Source organism: Botrytis fragariae, assembly GCF_013461495.1.
Source record: "Botrytis fragariae strain BVB16 chromosome Unknown tig00000161, whole genome shotgun sequence".
Lineage (NCBI taxonomy): Eukaryota > Fungi > Ascomycota > Leotiomycetes > Helotiales > Sclerotiniaceae > Botrytis > Botrytis fragariae.
Window position 1 is genome coordinate 849,278 of NW_023500998.1, and position 26,467 is coordinate 875,744.

Here is a 26,467-nt window from a genome sequence, read left to right on the forward strand (position 1 = left end):
GGTTATTGTTTTTCTTTCCCACACACAATATGAGGCCGAGTCAATCATGGGATTCTCATGAGCCCACACTGATATAGTGTGCATTGAATTGATCTCAACCGAGCCCTCGGCGATTGTGCTAACTTTTGGGAAAACACTTGCCATCCTTCATCTATTTTCGCGCGGTGCAAGCCAGGAAACTCGAAAAAACTAAGGAGGGCGCGCCCAAGCTAAAGCTGGTTCTCAACCTAAGTTTCAAGGATACAAGCGTTTTGAAAAAAGCAATTACTCGATTCTTAAGCGGGCCTTTTCTTTATTGCATTTCTTCTCGGATGACATTGTTTTTATGATGGAAAAAAAGAGGTCATACGTTTATATATCTCTATATTTTTTATTCCAATAAATATGGAAAATAGGGGGTTCGGGGCCTTGATTCCTACCTTACTGGTGCGCGTTTCATACTCGGCCTGGCTAGCCGATTGGGCATCCTTATTTAACGGGTCACAACCAACCGGAGAAGTGTGCCGTATCCCTGATTGTCTAAACCTCCCATGGTTAGTACCATGCTTTCCGACTCGATGTTAGCCGAAATTTTCGGGCTCAACACAATCTTGTATGAGTCTGTCCCCAATTACTCATCAATCCCAACTTCTTATAGGTCGGCTTTAAATGGAAGGTTTCGGTTCCATGCTTCCGAGTCTCACAAGTAACAAGGAAGGTACTACGGTGTTGAGCCAATCTGGCCATAAAACTCCAGACCAAGTGCTTTCACGGCGTTTACATATGTGAATTGGTACATTGCAGCCATTACTTTCGCTGCCTAAATTGATAGGTCAAGAGATAGTGAGCGACAGAATATGGAATGATTGGCGAACTCCTCCTCAATCCTTTCGGACGAATTTTGAATTTGGTTCTAATGGAATAGTATTCTTCAAGTTTGTCACGTCCTATTTATTTTAAATTGCAGTTAAACTTCATCATCGCTCGCACATAGGATTGAAGAAAGCGAAGTGATGCACTCTGTGGCATTGATTACTTCGCTACTTGAGCTACCGCACTACAAATTCGTGCTTTGAGCGGTGCTCTGAAATGAGCCGACGCACTTTAGGGAGCAGAAGGGGTGAAGATATCTGAGGATTATCTGACTTCGGATCTTTGTGGCTCTCAAACCTCCGCATAATCCTTTGCTAGGTTATCTATGACTGAATTTCTTGGGTAATTACGGTTCAGTATTTCCTACAAATAGCGTTGCTTTATATGCCATTTTATGTCTTAGAGAGATATCTATTCATTTGTGATACAGCCACACCAGAATATTCTCTACATTGATCGAGGCTTCAACAATCGTGTATCAGTCTCTAATTATTTAAGATATATGAAGACGTGTTTTTTAATGCATCTCAATCACATTGTTATGCAGAAAACTCGTCCAATGCCTCCCTTATATACAAATATTCCATGTTCGAATTGGCAATTTCAAATCATTTCAACACCCAGACTAAGAAGGACATAGTTCCACCTAGATATTAGTAAAGCTACAATGTATTCCGTCACCTTCCTGACTCACCTCAATCGTTGACTTCAAAGCTCACAAATGAATAGACCTCCATCGTCGAAAGAAATATCGCAACCATAGCCTCCGCGGAAACCTTTTTACTTACACTACTCAAGCCTTGAGTTACACCCCTTGGAGTCTTCGCACAGTCCAAGCTCAAGGTGGGCCATTATGAAAATTGTGAGTATACAACAGTAATGGAGATCTTTATATACCCAATTCACATCGAGCTCAGCGCTCATCTCAAGGTTTGTCACAATAATCAAATTTGATCTAGCCGTCGACTAGTTAGTCATTGGTTCCGAGCTGATTAGCTAACATGACTCTAACAGGTTGTCTCTAGAAATCAATTGAAACACCAGAATGACTGGTCTTCAAACCAACAAACCAACATCGCTTACCAAGCTCAACTCTTCGCCAGGCATCCACTCCCCAACGTCCAGTGGTCAATTTATACCAAAAATCGTATGATACTACAATCTTCCTATCTGGGCAACTATTTTTAATGCTCGAACATGGATGTATTTCGTAGAAGTATGAGGGAAGAGTCATGCCGCCCGTGGTCCTCGCTTTACAAATCCTTCGTTTTCAACACGTCGGGCTCTCTTTTCTATGTACGCCATCTACGACAATGCGTTTATCGACACAGTAAATGTTTACCTACGCCCAAGGCTCTGTATCATCACGATGAGGGTTTGTTCAAGAAGAAGTGTCAGCAAATACGGGTTACACACCTGACCATATTGACCTAGAAATTTTGGTTCGTCTCGATTCTAAAGCTGGGAATAATAAATGATATAGATCACAAGGATACGGCAATTCGAAGTCCAGATTTCGACTTTAGATTTTGAGTTTATTTTTGAAATTATGATTATATACTCTCAGTCCTAGGCTCCATACAACAGATAGCGGGATACATCTCTCAACTCTCCCTTCTGATGAAAGCCTAAAAGAAACCTCTAGGTTCTTCCTGCCTCTGTTCATTCACTCGCTCCTGCCCGAGTCCAGAACCTTGTTCTTCCTCTCGCGATAGTAGCCCATACGCTCCACTATTCCCACTTCCAACTGGACGATATGGCACGGGCATATCTATTTGCAACGGTATTCGTAATGGGTCTCCATTTGTCGCGCGACTATAATGAGATCCCGTAGTTGCTGAAGTGAAAGATCCTCGGGAGTTTCTGTATTCCGAATCTCGAGATTGGGATGGAAGGAACGGCGGTAGTGAAGGCGGCTGAGGAGGCGTTCTGGGGTTGCTGAAGCTCGAAGGGATGGATGGGGGGATATTTGGGTTCGTACTCATATCTTTAATATTCGCGTATTCACTATCAGCAGAAATCCTTCCCAAGTCTCCACGTGGTCGTCCTCTTCCCATCGTACCACCTTCCAGGTACATTCCGCCTCCAAGCGCTCCATCAAATTCCCTCGAGACCCTATCGTCTTCTTTCAGATGCGCATTATGTGCTTTCTCCTTAAACCCTTTAAGTTTTTCAGACACTGTTACAAATACCCCTATACTTGTATCTCCATTTCCATCTTCATCTCTTTTTCCCTTTTTCTCGCTAGCGCCCCTCTCAGATGCAGATCCTCGTCTTTTCCCATCTTGCAACTGAATACCTGACTTCTTACTCCGTCTTCGTTTTCTGAAACAGACTATCGCTATTCCCAACATCACAATGGCAGCCAAGGCACTGGATCCAGCAATAATTGCGGTCATATTATTGGGGGATTTTAGAAAGTTTGACACGACGGATTGAATATCCTGGTTATCGGTTTGATTTTGGGTTTGGGTCTTATTTGAGGCTTGAGAATTCGCACTTGAAGTTGAACTTGTTCCTCCATTCTGACCTTGGTCTCCATTGGAACTTGAAGAAGCAGAAGTTTGAGTATTGGCATCCCAGATGGTAGAGGATGATAAAGGTTGACTATTTTGATTTTGATACACACTTCCGCTTCGCGATGCTTGGAGAGAATTAGATGGTTGGTTTTGTGGTGTTGTTTGTGTAACAAGAACGATTGACGTCGAAGATGTTACTGAAGCTGCTGGCGAAAATGATATGGCGAAAGTGGGAGATTGATTGGATGTGACAACTTGTACAGAAACGGAAACGGAAACGGAAGTCCTGACGACTGTCTGGGTTGCGGAAGATATCTGAGTTTGAGTTTGGGTCGCAGTCTCAGTCTCAGTGCTTGTAGTTGCGGATTGAGATGATCTTTGTGGCTGGAAGTCTGTATTTGAGTTGGTGGTGGCGGCTGAATTGGGAGAGTTCTCCGTAAAAGTTGTTCCTTTGCCTAGTGTGAAGACTTTCCTTGGCGTGGAACAGCATTCAAAACCTCGACCTTCGTCGCAACAAAATTGTCCTAGCGACGGATCACCACATGGTAATACTGTCCCAGTATCGAAGACTGTATTACATGTTAGCAACCAGACCTCTTTTACTGTCGTCACATGCTAAGTGTTGGAAACCTACTACTCTGACAAATATTCGGGCAAGAAGCTGCTCTGAAAGTGGGATCTGTACAAGATCCACGGGAGAATTTATTTGAATCGTTCTTTGAAACGCACAATTTATTAGTAGAGCAAAACTCGTCAGATCCACAACATCGACTTGCGCTATCGTTACTAAAGCAAGGTATTCCGTTTGGATCAAAAGATCCGTTTGATGAAAAACATTGTCCAGACCCCCCCGTATTAGTTGACTGAGGCTGGAGTCTTTGATTTTGCGAAGCTTGAGATTGTTGAGCTTGAGGCTGCAGTCCTCTTCGTCCTTGACCCCCTGTTGGTTGGCTTTGGTAATTCTGAGTTGAGGATTGACACTGCGATTGCTGGCCTTGCATTTGTTGATTCTGATTCTGGCATTGCTGACCCTGTGCTTGCTGCGCTTGTTCTTGCGATTTCTGTACCTGTTCTTGATTCAGGACCTGGATTCCATCTTGCACAAGATCATGTCCAACACCATTATATGATAAAGCTACCGGTGCCTGTACCAGCAAGGCTGTCGCCAATGCTATAATCTGTCGAATTAACATTGAGAGTTTGAACTCATGTGTGTATGGATTCACAAATGATAGCAATATAAATTACGAAGAGAACCAGCCCTTGAGAGTGTTGAGTCTCGGGTCCCTGTGTCTAATATTAATGTGTTCATTCCCTAGGTTTTGAGTTCGACCAGTAAAAGCCACGAAAATATAACCGCCCCCCTGGTTTCCATTTTTGAGATGTTAATCTAGATGAGGAGCAGCTTGCGGGAGTCTTTGTCAAGAAGGGAAAATTACCAAGGATTTGGTTGTAATGTGAATAGCATTAGCCATTCCATTGGCGTTACCGCCAAAAATAGTATCCTTCCATTCGATGATTCAGGTTTTGCATATGGAAAAAGGGTTACAAAATTACAAAACAACCTATAGAAGAGATAAATTGAAACAGGCCAGCTCGACAGTTTAAAATGCTTGGTGAATGAAACAAATGTCACAAATTTCCAGAAGGCGAAACAGTTGCACGGTCTTTTCACCATGCTGCGAATCTGGGATTCAATAATATCAAAGAGGATAGCAGAGAGATGAGATTTGATGTTTTCTTGAGCTAGACTTAGCATTAAGAGATTTTTCCAATAGAAGGTAATTGAATCAGATGGATATAATGAGACCACAAGTTGTACAAGATATTTGGTTGTTGTCCTGTCCGCCAGGAGATGTGCCGTCGGTACTATACTGGAGTCTTAGCACAAAGCACAGAGCCTTTTCGTATATCGAGATGTGTCAACAGTCCAGCTGATTGGATAACCACATGGAGCCGATTTCAGATAAATCATTCAAGCGTCCTCTGACTTTCAAATAGATATTTCCAGCCCTGCCAAGACTTCTTCAAACCCAAGTTGTCCACATTCTTTTATGCTCGGACTATTCAGGTTCTAGCGGACCCTCTAAAATATTGTTTTAGAACAGTATCCCAATTGATGATTAGGTAGGAAGATTCTCCAGCTACTAGGACATACTGTATGGGAAATCGCCGAGAGCCATATAGTTCTAGCTGAATTTTGCATTCTTAACTTCAAGTTATTAGACAAAGGCCGTCATCTGTTCTCACATGCAGCAAGCCAATCAACGATCCAGCCTTTGATTCTGAAGCTGCGGATATTCACCAAGTGACTTTTAAATAACCGATGTTACCTGGTCAAGCTATGAATACCCAAAACTGCGGCTGTCAAGTATCCGACCAAATTTGGTCGGAAGCTGCTTCATCGCCTCATTGAGAGAGAATTATTGACAGATTAGTATAAAATGCGAAGCAAATGTGACATGAAAGACGTGCAAGACAGTAGATGTTCTACTACCAAGTAGATAAATGATAGAGTGAGCAAATTTAGATTCAAATTTTCTCAACCACGGACCTCAAGTATAAACGCAGTCATATCCCAGCCGTGGTACCAAGTCTCTAAATACTTCCAATTGAGAGGAACATGTATCGTAGCCCCAAATCTCGACCTTATTCCCTGTTCTCCCCAGGCATAAATGGGCAACCTGTAGAGACCATCGCAGCCTCTGCCTGTTCAGCCGCATATCCTTCCCCATGTAACAACGTTGTTAGATCGGCTTTGCTCCCTTTAGGCAACTCAGATTTCTTGACATCGCTTTTGTTCGCTATCTGTCGGAACATCTCGAGGGGATCGTAGAATATCTCTACAGCTTGAAGACGTACTGCTGAGTCGACTTTCGCTATTGCGACGCCTTGAATGTCGATCGTTCCGCCATGCGAGGGAATGGTTACCTTTTCGCCTTTGCTAATTGAGGTTAACGCAGGGCAAGGGGAAGATGCGAAGGTGGGAGGAAATGTGAACGTACTCATTTACTCCAACATAATCATTCTTCATAACACCCCAATGTCTCCATTTGAAACTAACGGTTGGTGGCCCACTATATACCTCTAACACCTCCCACGCGAAGGTTGGCATCATCCTTTTAAATGTCTTGTGACTGCTCGAAAAATCTGATTTTTCCGGAGAATAGTATTCGTTTGATGTGAGGATAGCATTATAAGTGCCTACTTCTAACATGTATTCACCTGTAACGGGTGCAGAGCCATTGATAGAGAATGTGAAATTGGGATGATCGATGGTGCGCCAGTCAGAAATGTCAGTTTTGAAAGAGGCTTCTACTTCCCAGTTCTTGACGAGGTTTTCGACAAGAGAGGGTAGAGACGCAGCCGTGTGACTTTGTGTTTTGGCTGCGGGAAGTTAATGGATATTCTTCTTTGTAGAGGATGATCTGCTATAGAATCCACACACTCTGTGCCCAGACTCTTCTTGTATTTGTATAGTCCGGCGGCTGATTGTATCGCCATTTGGCATCAACATCCTTCATTACTGCATTAGGGTCCAGAAGGTAATCTGGTAAATCAGTTGTGTCCGTAGGTGGTGTTTCTACGTGTGCCGAAACCATTTTCTCTGCTGGAGCCAGATGTCAGTAAGGAAAAAGAAGAGAATTAGTCGACAAACTTATATTAGCTAATGTAGATCAAGTCCACTCTTTAGATTTCAACTGCAGATGGTGGGATATATACTCTCGAACAGTCTTACAGCTACAAACACATTGAAGAATAGCCCGCGAATGAACAGGCAGCATCTCCAAAAAATTTCAAACGGCATGCAAGATCTCAACCGATAGGCTCATCGTCAATTCTTGCTCCTTGCATGCCGCTGGCATACTACTTCGTGTGTCAGTAGGCTCAATGATTCGTTGATCCGTCAAACTCGTCGCTGCAGTGGCTGCACTACCAAATTCAGCTTACTCTTGCGAGAGTATTCACAATATCATTGGCTTGGATAAACGTCTTATATGCTGACTTCGTGAGGCCTTGGCCCGAGAATCGACGGGATCCTTGTTGCTTGGAGATAAAGGTCCCCTCACCCGAAATATAGGATGTAGATAATGGCTGGCACAAAAATCATTCACCGATAATGAGAAGAAAAGATTCACGCTGCGACGCGTACACCTGCAAGATCTAGGTAATCGCTTCCAGCCGTGGGCCAAGCATACTAGGTCAACCTGGTTACAGAATGCTTGCCAATGGTAATGTAGCACAGCATTGAAGCACGAATAACTATATTCGTCGAGTACACCGATATTTCAGGTCATTGGTAGAAACAAATGTCCAAGAGCAGAGATAGTAAACGAACACACAGCTTATTCCGATCTTCTCAATTGCATAGACCTTGATTTTAATATGCTTCTGTAGAAGATTTCTGGTCATTGAAATGGGTGCGTGTCTTTCTGTGAAAAAGTAAATGTGCTGAGAACTTGAGACTTATTCATGTTCGAGATGTCATAGTGACTTTTGGAACGATCTATGATGAAATTCCCAAGTTCCATCAATTACCCAAGTATATATGGAACGTCAAAATGGGACTTCCTATCAGATCATGGTCGAAAGTTTTGTGGGGGCGTGGGGAAGTAGTGGCGACACTTTTCACCGCTCGGCAATATATTTACTATTCTTGAAGTGATACAATCCATCCAATTAATCAATTTCTCTAATCGACCGAAATATTCTGTCTACAATGGCTAAATCAAAGGGCAAGAGGAAGCAGCAAAATCTGCCCATTGAGCAAAACATTAAGAAAGTGAAGACTACAAGTATTATCACTCCACCTCCGGAGCTTTTGACTGAACCCAAGACTCTTCACGACCTTCTAATCGCCGAGGAAGATATCGAAATATCCGTTGACACCCTCAAAATATTAGCGCAGAATCCTGCTCTGATAAAATCGAAGGCATGCAAGGAATTGCGGACTGCGGTTTTCGACTTTCGAAATGCTTGCACAACGGGCTTCAATGCGTCTAGTATGCTATCTATCCATCCGCATCACTAATTGCGAGCACTAATTTTGGTATAGTCGACACAAACCCGACGGCTCGTATCAGCGGTGCTCTTGCAGATGAAGGCTATACCGAAGCTAGAATTTTACTTGCGGAGATGCGAATCCGAGGGCAAAAGCCCAAGTTAGGTGCGCTCTGCCGATGGGTTCGAGATTTAGACGTTGTTAGTGGTTTAGCAGAGCAACTTGACGAAACCGCAGCCAAGCGAACGGCGAGAGAAGAGCAATTATTGGTTGTGCTAGATGCGATACTTCGAGTCACCGGCCCAGTGGACTATTCGATCGAGGATGGTGTAGACACAAATGGTCCCATTGTACCAAGGAAAGCATGGAACTTGAGGGATGAGTCAATACCGCGCAAGCAGACCTACAATTCGGTTCTAGACGGTAACATATTCAATCACTTGCCAAAAGATATCAAGTCTCGATTCCGGGTCATAGAAACAACACCAGGATTGGACCGCAAGCCAGCAAACCTCCATCCGGCGATCCTCTGGGCATCACAGGACAATGCCATTGCCTTTTCTGATACTCCTCCAAAGACAACTCACCATACACATCCAATTGTGCCAAATCTACATCTACTTAAGGATGTTTTGAGTCCAGAAGAATGTATTCGAATCATTGCTGCTGGCGAGACAGTGGGATTTACACCGGATGCCCCAATACGCGAGGAAGGTGAGGAGAATAGTATTCTGGCTCACAACTTTTATTGGGTTGCGGATAATGCTTTCTGCGATGGAGTATGGAACAGAGTTAAAGAATTTGTTCCAACGCAAGTCAATGGAAAACAGGTAAGAGGTTTGAACAGAAGATTTCGTGTATACCGCTACGTTCCTGGTGCGGAATATCGTGCCCATATTGGTAAGTAGCCCCCTTTCTCATCAGTTCCATCTTGCTAATGATACAGATGGTGCTTGGCCCCCTTCCGGGATTGACCCCACGAATGATAAATACATCTATGACTCCTCTCCACCTGAAGCAAAGCAGTCTTCTTTATTCACATTCTTGATATATCTGAACGATGAGTTTGACGCTGGAGAGACGACTTATTTCCTTCCAAGCGCCAAAGAAGGTAGCATGAATGCGTATTCAATAAAGCCGATTCAAGGTAGTGTGGCAATGTTTCCACATGGTGAGACTGAGGGAAGTTTACTTCACGAAGGCACCGGTGTTAAACGAAGCTCGAATGCTTCAGCAAAGTACGTCATTCGAACCGACGTCTTATACGATGTCGATAGCAGATGAGAAGATCTATTTGCAGATCAACAAGTATGACACCAAAAAGCTCGGAATATATTAATTCCAAAGAAAACCTTGTCCACGTGCCAAGACCATCCTTCCCAATAAGCTGAGTGTAATACAAGAGAAACAAGAGTGCCAAATAAACCCAAACGTTTTAATGCGTCAAAATGTGGTTGTTGTGTTTCTGTTAGTAAGTACCGAACGGGGATTCGGACCGGGAGTAAAGTGGTGGTTTGTGGGGAATTTATGCTAAAGTCAAATTCTGTACCCCATGGGGCTTACCAGCCAATACAAACCAATTACATACGTTCAACTCCTGTGTTTGAAGTGCTTGTTTTTTCGGAGTGCGTTGATAAATGCTTGGTGAAAGGCACATCGGATTTTACACCCACTATCATGTCCACTGTTAGAAGTACAGTGGGCTCTTGGTGCTGTCAGTTCGTCATCGCCATGGATGACTCGAGTCATCTGGTACACGGTGAGACTCGGACGTTCTCGCCGTATATCAGGGTGTTCACCAAGGGTTCATTGCCGATTCAAATTACTTTTCCAAATTGCATGACCAGCCGTTATTCCGCAGTGACTTCATAACCCTGATCTCACACGTCAAAGCTTGAGTGCAAACGTGAGTATATAGTAGTGATATGTCATTCCTCATTTCTACTTTCCCTGTGTCTCCAATTTTGTTTCTTCATGTATGCTGTCTTTTCATACACATAAGATGTATTTCTACTCTTTTATCCTTCTAGCATTATCTACCCCCATTCATGCCGCAGCAGGTGATGGGGATTGGAATGCCGCATATACCAAAGCTAAAACGGCTTTGGCCAAACTCACGAATGCGAACAAAGTTACGCTAGTTACAGGCGTTGGATGGGAGAAGGGGCCATGCGTTGGCAATACCGCTGCTATTCCTTTAATTGGATGGCCGGCTTTCTGTTTACAAGATGGTCCTTTGGGGTATGTAATTTTCTGTGCATTGTGAAGGAATGAAATGACCACTGAAGAACGATGGTGGTTAATGTTGTTGATATTGATGTGAGATAGAGTTCGATATGCTCAAAAAGTAACCGCGTTTCCTGCTGGAATTACTACAGGTAGCACGTGGGATACAGAGTTGATGTATGCGAGGGGTAATGCTTTAGGTATGATGGCATCCATCTTATGAATAATGTGATTCAGACGAAAATGCCGATGAATGAAAGCTCATTCTACATGATAGGAGCCGAAGCCAAAGCACTCGGTGTTCATAATCAGTTGGGTCCCGTGGCTGGACCTTTGGGAAAAATTCCAGTGGTTCGTAGCTCGCTATCGCCTATTCCTTAGTTGATTGTCTGGGAAAATACTGATATTGGAACAGGGAGGGAGAAATTGGGAAGGGTTTAGTAATGACCCTTATCTTTCTGGTGTTGCCATGGCGAATGTAAGACTTTATCCCGTCACCCTTCACAAATATGTCGAGATTAGAATGGTATCCATTAACGTTTATTCGTAGACGGTAGAGGGCATGCAAGCAGCAGGTGTCCAAGCATGCGCAAAGCATTACCGTAAGTTGTTGCATATTCATGGCATTTGCTATCTAACTATGTGCTCTAGTTGGGAATGAACAGGAATTGAATCGAGAAACAATGAGTTCGAATATTATCGACAGAGTTAATCACGAGGTGCGTGTCCATTTACCGTCACAAATTAAGCGTGATACTTACAATGATATAGTTATATCTTTGGCCCTTCGCTGAAGCAGTCAAGGCAAACGTCGCATCAGTAATGTGTTCATACAACAGGTTTAACAGCTCGTACGCTTGTGAAAATCAAGCTTTACTGACGGGATTATTGAAAAACGAGTTGGATTTTCAAGGTTATGTTGTTAGTGGTATGTATCAAACCGAATTATGTCTAAGATATTATCGTGTCAAAAAATTCTGACGAGTGTGCAGATTGGGCAGCGCAGAAAACTACAACGGGCAGTGCAAATGCAGGAATGGATATGGCGATGCCAGGAGACAATTTTGGCGACAATAATTTCATATGGGGAACTAATCTTCTCAATGCCGTTACCGCGTAAGTTTACCAGATAATACCTTCAACATAATATATCCATACATTCCATCTGACAATTCCACAGCGGCACAGTCCCCCAATCCCGTCTTGATGACATGGCAACACGTATTCTGGCCTCCTGGTATTATCTCGGTCAAGATGCAAACTATCCAGTTGTGACCGGCTGGAGTTCCTGGAATGGTGGAGTCGGCGGTCCTAATGTTTCTTCAACCCATAATACTGTTGCTCGAGCTGTTGCTCGTGATGGAATCGTTCTTTTGAAGAATACTAATAATGCATTGCCGCTCAAGAAACCGGTCAGTTTAGCATTGATTGGTCAAGATGCTATTGTCAATCCAGCCGGCGCGAATGCATGTACAGATAGGGGTTGTGATACGGGAACTTTAGCTATGGTGAGTCATGTGGATATCTCTCCTCTGCACGTTACTACTCTCGATTCGAAATAAATAGATCTAATTGTAATATATAGGGTTGGGGCTCAGGAACAGCTGACTTTCCATATCTAGTTGCACCATATGATGCACTCAAAGTCAAGGCCGCTACAGATGGTACGACTTTAACTCTTTCAAATACAGATTCAACATCAACAGGAGCTTCAGTGGCAAGTGCTGCCGCTACAGCTATTGTGTTTATCAATTCCGATGCAGGCGAGGAATATATAACTGTATGTTTCCGAAATGCTTTCAAACCCTCTCTTACTCACCCTCAAAACAGGTCGAAGGAGCAAAAGGCGACCGCATAAATCTCGATCCCTGGCACTCAGGCAACGCACTCGTTGCCGCAGTTGCCGCCGTAAACAAAAATACAATCGTAGTAATTCACAGCGTCGGCCCCCTAATCCTCGAAAGCATCCTCGCTCTTCCCAACGTCATCGCAATCGTCTGGGCCGGTCTCCCCGGTCAAGAATCCGGAAACGCGCTCGTGGATATCCTATACGGTTCTGTGTCTCCGTCCGGAAAACTCCCTTACACAATCGCCAAGACGCAAGCTGATTATGGCACTGCGATTGCGAGTGGTGATGATAGCTATTCCGAGGGATTGTTTATCGATTACAGACATTTTGATCAGAGCTCCATCGCGCCACGATATGAATTTGGGTTCGGGTTGAGTTATACTTCGTTTTCATATGCTAATCTCATTCTCTCGTCTATTTCTACGACTCCTGGAAATAGCGCTCTTTTGCCGGGAGGAAAAGCAAATCTCTACGACGCTATCGCTACAGTCTCGGTGTCGGTCACAAATAACGGCACGGTTCCCGGCGCGGAAGTAGCACAGCTCTATATTGGATTCCCGAGCTCCGTCCCAAACACTCCCCCAAAACAACTCCGCGGGTTCAAGAAAATCAATCTCGCAGCCGGGGTCGCGAATAGCGTCACCTTCTCGCTCCGAAGAAAAGATTTAAGTTACTGGGATACGACGACTCAGTCCTGGATCCTACCAGCCGGGACATTTAACGTGTATGTAGGTGCTAGTAGTCGGGATATCCGCTTGACCGGAATCCTTTCGAGTTCTGGCGCTGGTACCAGTACAGGGTTGGGATCTACTTCTACTTTAAGTTCGACAAGTGCAGGTGCGACGACTTCTTTGCCGACTACTTCTCTGACCTCGACGACGACACCTACTCTTACGACGAAAACTAGCTCGAGTAGTATTGCTAGCACGACTACGTCTTCTGCGAGTGGGGCTCAGCAAACTCTTTATGGACAGTGTGGAGGAACGGGGTATACTGGACCGACAGTTTGCGCGAGTGGGAGTTGTAAAGTTAGTAATGCTTATTATAGTGAGTGGATTTCATGTCTTTAGTCTAAGGATTTGGGAACTGATAGTGAGATAGGTCAATGTTTACCTTGATGAAGTTTGTAGCTTTAAGATGAAGTGTGAGAAGGGGAGAGGAAGGGGAAACAGAAGAAGGAATAAGATGGGTTAAGGATGGGGATGATGGAGGTTTTGTGCTGGGGAGACGTGGGGATGAGGAGATGGAGTAGCTACTTGACGAGATACAAAGGGGGCTAAGATTAAGATGTATATATACATATATACATATAGGCATTTATACATTTACAGATCGATCGTAGTGATTCCACCAACGGAAGTCTTGACGCGGGTTGATTTTCTCAATTCCATCTCATCATTTCATTAAATCTTTTATATCCAAGACCTTTATTTCCTTCTTTTGACTCTCCTCTCCACCACGATCCCCAGCCCATCATTCTGACAACCATCTCCCGAGTTCCTACCTGATACCCGCAATTGCATTCTCCCTTTCACTTTCCCCTTCCCTAATCCATCAAAATCCTTTCACAATCCTTCACAATTCCTCATCTCAACTCAATTCGAAAACTTCCGAGCCCCCATCTCCCATATAACATCTCACAATTCTCAATTCCCAATTCCCAACAAACAAATCTCTTCCTCTTCACCCCTCACCCCTCTCACCACTTACCATCCATCAACAATCAACAATCAACTCTTATCACCCTCACTCCCATCCCAATCAGTATCAATTCTCAAACATCACATCACATCACACCAAGCTCAACCTCGCAATCTGAACTTCTCAATTATATCCATCTACAAAGATTATTATCACTATGACTATCACTATTACTATGATCCACTTGATACTTAGTTAGCATGATCACTTCTTATCACTAGAGAACGCCTCGAAAAAAACAAAAACAAAAACAAAAAAAAACATGAAATATTTATATTTGGGTATCTGAAAATGATATATACTCCATGACGCCGCAGTTATTCGATACTCTTTTATTTCTTCCAATGAATGAGAGTTGTTTTGTGTGTTACCCTATACGCCTGTTTCTTGTCCTGGGTTTGATTTGATGTGTGATGAATTCCTTTGCTGAGTATAGCGTTGTGTCTACCATTGGTGGTAGTAGATTGTCGGATCAGAGACGCTCATGCTCATTGCAATACTCTCATAAATTGTACCTCGTCGTACCCAAAGGCTTTATGAAAGGTGGTACTCATCGGCCCTCGAAATTGTTTTTCCCAGGAACTGTGACAGTGTTCATGATTGAATCATGCATCATATTATCTTGCTCCCCGAGGACTACTATATAGCACACTACTATCGTGCGATATAAGATTCGAAAGATCCATCGAATTTTGAGTACCATCACTTCTAACCATACTCGCACCATGACCTCCATGATTTCCTGGAGGTAGACTTTCAGCTTCACTTTCCTCCTCGCTGCTATCAATTTCATCTTCTGTATCCGTATGTTCATATCCTTCGTCGGCTTCAGGAATATCATCATCAAGATCGACTTCCATATCTTCATCTTGATTATCTTCTTCATGCTCATGAACCAAATCTTCCTCTTGTAGCATTTGCGATTGTTCTTCCTCAGCAATGGTCGAAGCGCCATCATCTTCTAGCATTGAACCTCTGGGAGCTCCGAGATGTGTTATCGCATCTCTGTAAGCTTCATCCGTCATGCGAGAAGCTGCGAGTGCTCTCGGAACATCCTCGAGATCGTTTTCTTCATCTTCTTCATCGTCTTCACTAGCATCGGATGAATCACTAGGTCCCATTCCCGTCTCATCCGCATCAGGAATCTCATCATCAAGATCCACCATGCCATCCATCTCACCCTCAAGATCCTCAGCCGGTATCATTGCCTCCGTCTCCGCCTGTTCCGCCTCGGCAAGTTCTTGTGCCAATTGTTCTCGTCTCATTGCTTCTTGATGTTCTTCCATTTCTCGTTTCTCTTCTCTCAATTGATGTAATGATTTGGCTACTCCAGGAGGCTTGATCCAGGAACTTCCCCAGTTTTGCACATTTTGTTTTCTCCTCTCGATGTATTCTTCATCCAAGCGTAGTCGTGCTAGAGGTGTTCTATTACTGGCTTGTTGACGACGCGAGCCGTGGTTTTGGTTTGATGTAATATGGGGAGCGGTATGATCAAATGCATTGTTTGTGGGTTCTATGTGCTGGGGAGTGTTGCTATGAGATGATGTGTACCAGAGATTGTAGGACTGTAGTGTGTGAGTTAGTTATGACTTTCAGGTAAACAAAGCTCGTGGACTATGTACGCACGTCTGTCGGGGCAAGGTTTGGAAGGGAAAACATGATTGTAATGATTTCGCGCTTGAGGAACACGGCAAAGATCAAGGGGTTATATATCGTTGGTAAGCCGTACTATGATTCTGAAATGGTGATGCTCATGGAGCAATTCTAGCATTGTTGTACCAAGCTCGATAGCCTGCCTCTTCTTTCCTTCGAACCTTAGCCCGAGACTAATTAAGTCAGCCTTGCGGGATGGTTGCGGGTGACCCAGCCTCGTTTTGGCGGTGAAAATAGCCATGGCAGAATTAAAATATTTCCCAACCATGTTTTGTTAGGATTCGTCGAGGTTCTTCTCCCATATTCACACAAATGATGAATAAATAGCATTACTTTCATTTGGTTGACACAGCCATAAATCTGATCAAATCTTTACATGCCTACTATGTAGATATCTCCCTTCTATCTCGGCTCGTGTCCTCGTAGTTTCCTCAAGTACAAAATATGATTCTGCTTCTGATTCTAACCTGTTGGAACTATCGATCTTCTCAAAGTGTACCAAGTCTAGAATTTCGATCTGTGCAGAAGAGCAGGCCATTTCAAGTCACCCTGAAAAGGTGTCGGTACGACTTGCTATGATCTTGCTGTCCTCCTTCCCAAACCCCTGGTCTACATAAAACAATGCTGAATCATTAAATGAATATTATATTCTAGCCTCGTCTTGAGTCCCCGATCTCACCCGACATTTAAAGCAAAACGCATCGCAGCAATATTGTTCTGACAAACAACTACCTCCCAAGTCTCCATAACCTGATTGACCGCCATCTTCTCTATTGATGTGATCGGAGGAGAAAATTTCTCGTATTGTATAAAATAAAATTGATTACTTTTTCTGCCAACCAAAGACCTCGTGCTGCATGCATCGGTCGGATCCGGGGAATTCTCTTTCGTGGCCTGTTCTCTTTTCCGTCTCATGGACTTTGTCGACGAGAGTTACACATGTCACAAGCAACTCGCATGAAGAAAAACGTCAGATTTGCTTGTCTACCACTCTGCAATGCGGCATGCACTTGAAGGTGGGATATTTCCTTCATAGCTGTATGAACAGGGGCTGGGGGACATACCCCTCACTCGATCAATCTCAATGGTAATCTGCCTATCTGAAGCTCGTAATTGGTCGGACCTCTAGATGTTCATGTTCCTGTGTGTAATTTTTTTTGGCATCGCGGGGATCCTTGCCGCCGCTACCAATGGGAATCATTTCAAAGATCGGTATTATCACCTCCAAGTCGCTCCCAATCTGATCCCATCTCTCATGTTGAATGAGGTTCATCGTATGCCTATCCTGGCACGGCTGCTTTCTTCCAAACGCGTTAGAGTATCTCCGGATGGTGGTTTGGATCCAATGATTTGTCCAACATAGGTAATGTTACCCATAAAAGCTTCCTATATATTGACCAAACTTCACTGGAGCGACATCGGCAGAAATCTTAAGTTATATTGAGAGTCGAGTTCCATGAAGTCGTTCTCGGTGAGATATTCTATTGGTCGATTAGAGAACTGGCCAATTCACACCATGCAAAGATCCTTGACCTTGTCGGTGCATACAAGTGTGGGGGAAATAAACGTATCGGTTGCTCGATCCATAGGAGTGGGAGAAATGGTCAGCATGGGTCTCCAGAGCTTAACCAACTTGACCCTTTTTATATGCTTTTGATAGCAATCTATTAGGTCCTGTACTACACACGAAGGATTGGATTGTAAACTCTCTTCTGGACACTTGTACAGGCATATTTTAGACGGGATATATACATACTTGAGGGAGTGAAACCAGAGGTTGTGGGAATGTTGAAAATACCTGCATGTAGGTATCTATCGACAGTCTTGATTACCTACTACTACCTACTACCAGGCGATACATTCACGACGAACAGTTCCCGTACCTGGGCAGTGGAAAGTCTGGTAGAGGAGACTTTCCCGAGTGGCACATGCTAGGTCCTTTTTACCTTTCCTTAGGTCCTAGGTAGGTTTCTCTAATACGTGCGGGAAAAAGTGTAATAGATAGATATACCGGCAATGGGTGACATAGGTGACATAGGTGATAAGTGTCATAGAAGTAGTAAGTCTAATCACAAGTGCCCAAGTAATAATACTCGTAAGTGCAATAAAGTGAATGAAATCCAACAAATTCAAATGATTGAATCAGCAGCCGCGGACCTAGTATCAAACAAATTATTGGACAATTTTTGGACGGCCTGCTCCGATTCGCGCTGGATATTCATTCTCCACCTCTGTCTGGAGATCGTCTTCCTCATAAAAGCCTGCCTCCCTCGGAAACTGTACAGGATCCTACTCTTTGTCAGATCAAATACCCCAAAGTGTGTCTATCTACCTACTTCAGTCTTCGTGCAGTTGTTGTCGTGGCAAAATATCCAACCCTTTTGAAGCAATAGCTTTTTTGTACGTGGATTTCCTTTTTCATACCCCTCGCCCCTCGTCTTATCTGGAACGCCCGCCCACTATTATGATGTCCATACAAATTTCACACAGCCAGTAATACTGCAATTATTACCAAAATAACTGGAGGTGGCGATTGATTCGATCCACAAACTTCAACTATTTACACATATGAAAAGATCTTCTACCAAGAGCATACAATTGTTTCGTTTTTCAAGACCAGCTCAATCAATCGATTTTCGTACCGCAAGGTGGAAGTTACATACTACGTATCCTCTGCGCTAAGTCAATCCAGTGTTGGACTTCACACAAAATTCACTCCGCACAATCGTCAATAAATCTTGCTGAGAAAAGAAAAGTTCTTTGTTTGACGACCAAAACTCTTCCATATTTTGAGCTAATTTCCTCTTCGAGATACCAGAAAACATTATTTGCACGAACTCACATCTCTCTTTACATTTCATACCTCAACCCAATAAAGAATAAAGAGCTGCGCTCTCAACCCCAAAACAAAATCGATCCTACAATCGCCGGCTGCCTTGCCTACGATGGGCATTGGAAGGGCGGAAGATTTTAACGACAGACAAACTGAGATTGATGCGAGGAATGAGCCTTACAATCAATATCAATATGAGGCTGAAGGAAATGATTCATGGGCTGGAGCACTCCCAGTGAAGCAGTGAGTACCGCTGTCTGCTGCAACCTCTTTTTGAGCCTCACTAACCATAAAACAGGGGTTTATATGATCCTAGCTTGGAGAAGGATGCTTGTGGTGTTGGTTTTGCTTGGTGAGAATTGTGAATTCGCACCTCGAGGAACATATCTAATCTCAATACAGTAACATTAAAGGCAAACCCAGCCACAAAATCGTCAGCGATGGTAGGCCTCTTATATTTCAATGGTAGTGCACATTGGCTAACCTTGTCACTTCCAGCACGAAACCTTCTTTGTAATATGACCCATCGAGGTGCCGTGGGTTCAGATGCGAGAGATGGAGATGGTGCTGGTGTTATGACATCTATTCCTCACAAATTCTTTATCAAAAATTTCGAGCGCGAGACGGATATCAAGCTTCCACCGTTAGGTCAATATGCTGTGGGAAATCTCTTCTTCAAGCCAGATGAGGAAACTCTACAAGAATCAAAGAAACAATTGGAAGAGATCTCTGAATCTCTAGGATTAAGAGTACTAGGCTGGCGAGAACCTCCTAAAGATTCTACTCTCCTTGGTCCTGCTGCTGCATCTCGTGAGCCTATCATATTGCAGCCCTTCGTAGTGCTAGCATCTGCATATGGCCCAGGAAACTCACCGGAAATTACCGACCCTGAGCAATTTGATGAGAAACATTTCGAAAGACAACTCTATGTACTCCGAAAGCGTGCAACCCATACAATTGGTTTACACAATTGGTTCTACTTGTGTTCCCTTTCTAACAAGAACATTGTTTACAAGGGTCAACTCGCCCCTATACAGGTTTATCAGTATTTCTATGATCTGGTGAACGCCGATTACGAAGCCCATTTTGCTCTTGTGCATTCACGTTTTTCTACAAATACTTTCCCCTCGTGGGATCGTGCTCAACCATTACGATGGGCAGCTCACAATGGTATGGCACAAGTAAATTGCTCGAATTAGTCTTGATACTAACTGTAGACACAGGTGAAATTAACACCCTTCGCGGAAACAAGAACTGGATGCGTGCCCGAGAAGGTGTAATGCAATCTGATGTTTTTGGTGAAGAACTTGAATCGCTGTACCCGATCGTCGAAGATGGAGGCTCTGACTCAGCTGCATTCGATAACGTACTCGAGTTACTCACTATCAATGGAGTTCTTTCTCTACCTGAAGCTGTTATGCTGATGGTCCCAGAAGCATGGCAAGACAATGCCGCCATGGATCCAGCGAAGGCTGCTTTCTACGAGTGGGCAGCTTGTCAAATGGAACCTTGGGATGGACCTGCACTTTTCACATTCGCCGATGGTAGATACTGCGGTGCAAATCTCGACAGAAACGGTCTTCGACCATGTAGATACTACGTCATGGATGATGACAGAATCATTTGCGCTTCTGAGGTCGGCACTATTCAAGTGGATCCAGAACGTGTTGTTCTCAAGGGCCGTTTGCAACCAGGAAAGATGCTTCTCGTCGACACCGTTGCGGGGCGCATTATCGATGATGCAGAACTGAAGAACACTGTGGCTAAACGTCATGATTTCCGATCTTGGCTTCACAAGGAGCTTGTCAGCTTACCTAAAGTTCACGAAAAATTGTTAACTCAAGGTACTGTTGACTTGGAACCAAAGCCTGATGCTAGTACCATCCAGGAGGATGCCCTTCTGAAAGCTTTTGGATACACCTTTGAGCAGGTTTCTTTGGTCCTTGCACCAATGGCTTCTGACGAAAAGGAGGCCCTTGGCTCCATGGGTAACGATGCACCTCTCGCATGTCTTGCCGATGCTCCTCGTTTATTGTACGAATATTTCCGTCAACTTTTTGCCCAAGTCACCAATCCCCCTATCGACCCCATTAGAGAAGCTATTGTCATGTCGCTCGATTGTTACGTTGGCCCTCAAGGAAACTTGTTAGGCATGGAGTCATCACAGTGCGGTAGATTGTTACTTCCAACTCCTATTCTCTCTATTCCCGAGTTCAATGCCCTCAAGAACATCAACAAGTTTTATCCAAAATGGACTTCCAAAGTCATTGACTTGACATTCCCAAGATCCGAAGGTGTTGAAGGATATCTTAAACATTTGGATTACATCTGTGACGAAGCAACTGCTGCCATCGATAACAAGGATTCAATCATTATTCTTTCCGATCGTGCAACATCCGCCGACCGAGTCTCAGTTTCAACTCTTCTCGCTTCCGGAATGGTCCATCACCATCTCGTTAACAACAAATGGAGGTCCCATGTTGCTTTAGTTGTCGAAACCGCTGAAGCTCGTGAGGTTCACCATATGTGCGTGCTTGTCGGATACGGTGTAGACGCTGTCAACCCATATCTTGCAATGGAATGTATCATCAAACTGAACCGTGAAGGTCTCATCAGGAAGAAGCTCAGTGATGACCAACTCATTCGCAACTACAAGTATTCTGCTGATGGTGGTATTTTGAAGGTCATGAGTAAGATGGGTATTTCTACACTCGCTAGTTACAAAGGTGCTCAAATCTTTGAAGCTCTTGGTATTGATGATTCTGTGGTCGACCGATGCTTCAAGGGTACTGCTACAAGAATCAAGGGTATTACTTTTGAACAAATTGCCGAAGATGCTTTCAGATTCCACGAGAAGGGTTTCCCATCGCGATACACTGTCACCATCCCAGGTCTTGTTGAATCTGGCGAGTATCATTGGCGTGATGGTGGTGAACCTCATATCAATGACCCTACCTCTATTGCCAACATCCAAGATGCCGTTAGAACCAAGAACGACAAGTCATATGAGGCTTACTCACTTTCCGAGTACGAGCAGATCAAATCTTGTACATTACGAGGTCTCCTCGACTTCAATTTTGAGGAGAGCAATCCAGTCCCAATTGACCAAGTCGAGCCATGGACGGAGATTGTCAGAAGATTCTGTACTGGTGCTATGTCCTACGGTTCCATTTCCATGGAATCGCATTCCACTCTCGCTGTTGCGATGAACCGTCTTGGTGGCAAATCCAACACGGGTGAAGGTGGTGAAGACCCAGAACGTTCCGAGGTCATGTCAAATGGCGATACCATGAGATCAGCTATTAAACAAGTTGCATCTGGAAGATTCGGTGTTACTTCCAATTATCTTGCTGATTCAGATGAGCTTCAAATTAAGATGGCTCAAGGTGCTAAACCCGGAGAGGGTGGTGAGCTTCCTGGCCACAAAGTGTCACAGTCTATTGCCAGAACTCGTCATTCTACTCCTGGTGTCGGTCTCATCTCGCCACCTCCTCATCACGATATTTACTCTATCGAAGATCTGAAACAATTGATCTACGATCTCAAGTGTGCCAATCCTCGCTCCCGAGTATCTGTCAAGCTCGTGTCCGAGACTGGTGTAGGTATCGTCGCCTCTGGTGTTGCCAAAGCAAAGGCTGATCACATCTTGATTTCTGGACACGATGGTGGAACCGGTGCTTCTCGATGGACTGGTATCAAATATGCCGGTTTGCCATGGGAACTCGGTCTTGCCGAGACTCATCAAACTTTAGTCTTGAACGATCTCCGTGGTCGTGTTGTTGTTCAAACTGATGGCCAACTTCGAACTGGTCGCGATGTTGCAATTGCATGTCTGCTTGGTGCAGAAGAATGGGGATTTGCTACTACCCCTCTTATTGCCATGGGATGTATTATGATGAGAAAATGTCACTTGTACGAAAACCCTGTCACCTGTTTTATTTTTTCAACATTTGCTAATTACTATTCAGGAACACTTGCCCTGTAGGCATAGCCACTCAGGATCCCGAGCTTAGAAAGAAGTTCCAAGGTACTCCAGAGCATGTTATAAACTTCTTTTACTACATTGCGAACGAACTGAGAGCCATCATGGCCAAGCTTGGTTTCAGAACAATCAATGAGATGGTCGGACATGCTGAATGTCTAAGAGTACGAGATGATCTCCGCACCAAGAAGACTAGCAACATCGATCTATCTCTCATCCTTACCCCTGCTCACAAGCTCAGACCTGGAGTTGCTACCTTCAACGTCCGCAAACAAGATCACAGACTCTACGTCCGCCTTGACAACAAGTTGATTTCTGAAGCTGAGTTGACTCTCGATAAGGGTCTTCCTTCCCGTATCGAGTGTGACATTGTCAACACCGACCGTGCTATGGGTACTTCTCTGTCATACCAAATCTCGAAGAGATATGGTGAGGATGGATTGCCCATGGATACCGTCCATGTCAACATCAAGGGATCCGCCGGTCAATCCTTCGGTGCATTCCTTGCTCCTGGTGTTACTCTAGAACTCGAAGGTGACGCAAACGATTACGTAGGAAAGGGTCTTTCGGGTGGTCGTTTGATTGTTTACCCACCCCGTTCTGCCGTCTTCAAGGCTGAAGAGAACGTTATTGTAGGTAACGTCTGTCTCTATGGTGCAACTAGCGGAACCGTCTTTTTCCGTGGTGTTGCTGCCGAGAGATTCGCTGTCCGGAACTCTGGAGCTACAGCAGTTGTCGAGGGTGTCGGTGACCACGGTTGCGAGTACATGACCGGTGGTCGTGTTCTTATCTTGGGATCTACTGGACGCAACTTTGCGGCCGGTATGTCCGGTGGTATTGCATACATTCTCGATATCCAACAAGATTTCATGTCCAAGCTGAACACCGAGATGGTTGAGGCTTCGGGTATTGATGATCCAGCTGAGATTGCATTTGTCAGAAGCTTGATCGAAGATCACCATCACTACACTGGCTCGGAGCTCGCTGCCCGTATCCTCCTTGACTTTAACAGAGCACTACGTCGATTCGTTAAGGTTTTGCCTGTTGATTACAAGCGTGTCCTCCAGGAAGAAGCTGCCAAGGCTGCTGCTGCCAAGAAGGCAAGATTTGCCTTGCCATTCCTCCCAGGAAACCCAGTTCGTGAACAACACGAGAAGAACCAAAAGGAGAACAAGAAGCCATCTGATCTCCAGGATATCGAAGAGACTATTGGTGATTCCGCCGTTGAAAAGAAGAGATCTTTGGTTTTGGACAAAACCAAGGGTTTCATGAAGTATCAACGTAGATCCGAGAAATATCGCTCAGCCAAGACAAGAACTCGCGACTGGGCTGAACTTTCCAAGCGTCTCGATGAAGATGAGCTCAAATATCAAGCTGCTCGTTGCATGGACTGTGGTGTTCCGTTCTGTCAATCTGATTCAGGTTGCCCAATCTCCAATATCATTCCTAAATGGAACGAGTTGGTATTCCGTACGTCCTATACCCCTCCCCCCTTTTGGCCTCTCCTCCTCCTTTTCGTCTTCCCTCTCTCTTCTCGTCGTCCCTTCCCTTTCTGTTGCCCCTTTTCTTCCCGCCTTCCCTCCTCTTTCCCGCCCCGCCCCGCCAGCCCTCTTTTTCCCCTGCCGACCTCAAGTCTAACATCCAACCCCTTTTTAGAAAACCAATGGCGAGATGCTCTTAACAGACTCCTGATGACCAACAATTTTCCGGAATTTACCGGTCGTGTCTGCCCTGCTCCTTGCGAAGGTGCATGCGTGCTTGGTATCAACGAAGATCCTGTTGGAATCAAATCAATTGAATGTGCCATCATTGATCGTGGATTCGATATGGGATGGATGATTCCACAAGAGCCAAAGGTCCGCACTGGCAAGACTGTTGCCATCATTGGTTCTGGACCAGCTGGTCTTGCTTGCGCTGATCAACTCAACAAAGCTGGCCACAAAGTCACTGTCTATGAACGTGCTGACCGTGCTGGAGGTTTGCTCATGTATGGTATCCCTAACATGAAGCTTGACAAGAAAATTGTCAAGCGCCGTACAGATTTCATGGCTGCCGAGGGAATCACATTCAAGACTAACGTCGCAGTTGGCCAAGATGTTCAACTAATGGATCTCAAGGCTGAAAATGACGCAGTAGTTATCGCTACTGGAGCTACTGTTGCTCGTGATCTTCCAATCAAGAACCGAAGTCTTGAGGGTATTCATTTTGCCATGCAGTTCTTGCACCGCAACACCAAGTCTCTACTTGACTCAGAGCTTGCTGATGACGAATACATCTCCGCTAAGGGCAAGCATGTTGTTGTCATCGGTGGTGGTGATACCGGAAACGATTGCATTGGTACTTCCGTCCGACACGGTGCCAAGTCAGTCACAAACTTTGAGCTTTTGCCTCAACCACCAAATGAGCGTGCTCGTGACAACCCATGGCCTCAATGGCCACGTGTCTACCGTGTAGACTATGGTCACACCGAGGTAAAGCAGCACATGGGCAAAGATCCTCGTGAATACTGTGTCATGTCTGAAGAATTTGTTGATGATGGAACTGGAAAGGTTAAGGGTATCAATACTATTCGTGTCGAATGGACGAAGTCTTCCACTGGTGGTTGGGACATGAAGAAGATCGAAGGATCCCAACAATTCTTCCCAGCTGATCTTGTCCTTTTGTCTATGGGTTTCCTCGGTCCCGAGGATCGTGTTCTCGGCGATGACATTGAGAAGGATGGCCGCAAGAATGTCAAGACTGCTCCTGGCAAGTACTCTACCAATGTTGAGGGTATCTTCGCTGCAGGAGATTGTCGTCGTGGACAATCTCTCATTGTTTGGTAAGTCATAAATCAGACTGCAATTTTATCTTGATATATGTTTCTAACAGAATTTAGGGGTATCAACGAAGGTAGACAATGTGCCAGAGAGTGTGATCGCTTCTTGGAGGGATCTACCTCTTTGCCTGTCACTGGTGGAATTGTTAAGAGCAATGCATCCGAAATCCTAGCCCGTGGCCCTCATCGCGAGATCTTAGGACGCGCTGAGCGTGCTCCTATCCAAGTCGCCGCAGCTGCAACATAAAGCATGACACACCCACATACAAATTACTTACATTCAACATATTTTCAACGACGCTTGCAATGTAGCGGTATGAATATTTACATTTTCTAGAGTGAACATATCAAAAGCATATTTCTGGCATTACTGGGAGAAGGAAATGAATAACGACACGATTCGGGATTCAAAAATAATGGTCGGATTACTTTAAATGCATTGTTCATGGAAGGAAAAAGGGGAGATAGGCGGCGGGGTTCATCAATTGTGCAATATGGCTTCATGATGGTTATGCTTTTTACGATACCAGCGAGTGCGAATACTTCTTTGGACAGTTGATGATGACGACTGACGCGTGCGAGGGAGTTGGAATGGTTTGAATTGCCTTTCACTTACTATTATTTGTACACAAATGATGTATTTGCGAGTGAGCGAGTAGAGTCAGCAAAGAAATAAACTAAAATTTATATCAAATACCAATCGACATCGCATTATGACTGGCGACATGGCATTTTGAGTAGATATGTACACATAGATATTCCAAAATATTTGTAAATCCATTTTGGTGTGAGGCTTATTATATTGGCCATTTGAAATCCATCTCATGCTATCACTCTGTAGGTATCCCATCGTAGCATCTGATCAATTGGTACGATGTTCCATTGTCATTGGTAGATTCAAAAGTTATTTCTTTTTCATACACATATCAACCGACCAACCGGAAAACCACCAGTGGATAAACCCATCGATATCCCAGTTCCGATGATACAATGCATTATGCCTGCACAAAGTACTCTCTCGGCATGTCCACT

The 26,467-nt window shown here is 44.4% G+C and overlaps 8 protein-coding genes across 8 annotated transcripts; 4 read left to right on the plus strand and 4 right to left on the minus strand.

The window, feature by feature from the left end:
* Positions 1 to 1,897: 1,897 nt before the first annotated feature.
* Bfra_009425 (uncharacterized protein) lies at positions 1,898 to 2,186 on the plus strand (the record flags this gene model as incomplete). Its single annotated transcript, XM_037339767.1, has 2 exons — positions 1,898 to 1,999; positions 2,067 to 2,186. The coding sequence occupies 2 exons, from the start codon at positions 1,898 to 1,900 to the stop codon at positions 2,184 to 2,186; spliced, it is 222 nt and encodes a 73-aa protein (XP_037189817.1).
* Positions 2,187 to 2,480: 294 nt separating this feature from the next.
* On the minus strand, positions 2,481 to 4,564 carry Bfra_009426 (uncharacterized protein; the record flags this gene model as incomplete). Its single annotated transcript, XM_037339768.1, has 2 exons — positions 2,481 to 3,940; positions 4,006 to 4,564. 2 exons carry the CDS (start codon positions 4,562 to 4,564, stop codon positions 2,481 to 2,483), a joined length of 2,019 nt encoding a protein of 672 aa, XP_037189818.1.
* Positions 4,565 to 6,020: 1,456 nt separating this feature from the next.
* Bfra_009427 (putative pathogen-related protein) lies at positions 6,021 to 6,973 on the minus strand (the record flags this gene model as incomplete). Its single annotated transcript, XM_037339769.1, has 3 exons — positions 6,021 to 6,315; positions 6,377 to 6,758; positions 6,820 to 6,973. The coding sequence occupies 3 exons, from the start codon at positions 6,971 to 6,973 to the stop codon at positions 6,021 to 6,023; spliced, it is 831 nt and encodes a 276-aa protein (XP_037189819.1).
* Positions 6,974 to 7,168: 195 nt separating this feature from the next.
* Positions 7,169 to 7,804, minus strand: Bfra_009428 (uncharacterized protein; the record flags this gene model as incomplete). The annotated part of the gene is made up of 3 exons (XM_037339770.1): positions 7,715 to 7,804; positions 7,571 to 7,634; positions 7,169 to 7,304 (listed from the first exon to the last, which is right to left on the minus strand). Exons 1-3 carry the CDS (start codon positions 7,782 to 7,784, stop codon positions 7,169 to 7,171), a joined length of 270 nt encoding a protein of 89 aa, XP_037189820.1. The 5' UTR covers positions 7,785 to 7,804.
* A 287-nt stretch (positions 7,805 to 8,091) lies between these two features.
* On the plus strand, positions 8,092 to 9,657 carry Bfra_009429 (putative prolyl 4-hydroxylase protein; the record flags this gene model as incomplete). The annotated part of the gene is made up of 3 exons (XM_037339771.1): positions 8,092 to 8,374; positions 8,428 to 9,273; positions 9,320 to 9,657. 3 exons carry the CDS (start codon positions 8,092 to 8,094, stop codon positions 9,655 to 9,657), a joined length of 1,467 nt encoding a protein of 488 aa, XP_037189821.1.
* Positions 9,658 to 10,375: 718 nt separating this feature from the next.
* On the plus strand, positions 10,376 to 13,642 carry Bfra_009430 (putative beta-d-glucoside glucohydrolase protein; the record flags this gene model as incomplete). Its single annotated transcript, XM_037339772.1, has 12 exons — positions 10,376 to 10,614; positions 10,702 to 10,799; positions 10,877 to 10,950; positions 11,015 to 11,077; positions 11,150 to 11,201; positions 11,251 to 11,318; positions 11,371 to 11,527; positions 11,592 to 11,715; positions 11,780 to 12,107; positions 12,185 to 12,379; positions 12,430 to 13,476; positions 13,550 to 13,642. 12 exons carry the CDS (start codon positions 10,376 to 10,378, stop codon positions 13,640 to 13,642), a joined length of 2,538 nt encoding a protein of 845 aa, XP_037189822.1.
* A 1,124-nt stretch (positions 13,643 to 14,766) lies between these two features.
* Positions 14,767 to 15,808, minus strand: Bfra_009431 (uncharacterized protein; the record flags this gene model as incomplete). The annotated part of the gene is made up of 2 exons (XM_037339773.1): positions 14,767 to 15,714; positions 15,776 to 15,808. The coding sequence occupies 2 exons, from the start codon at positions 15,806 to 15,808 to the stop codon at positions 14,767 to 14,769; spliced, it is 981 nt and encodes a 326-aa protein (XP_037189823.1).
* A 2,939-nt stretch (positions 15,809 to 18,747) lies between these two features.
* Bfra_009432 (putative glutamate synthase protein) lies at positions 18,748 to 25,682 on the plus strand (the record flags this gene model as incomplete). Its single annotated transcript, XM_037339774.1, has 8 exons — positions 18,748 to 18,878; positions 18,934 to 18,987; positions 19,038 to 19,078; positions 19,134 to 19,805; positions 19,853 to 22,547; positions 22,604 to 24,087; positions 24,274 to 25,438; positions 25,496 to 25,682. 8 exons carry the CDS (start codon positions 18,748 to 18,750, stop codon positions 25,680 to 25,682), a joined length of 6,429 nt encoding a protein of 2,142 aa, XP_037189824.1.
* Between the last annotated feature and the right edge of the window lie 785 nt (positions 25,683 to 26,467).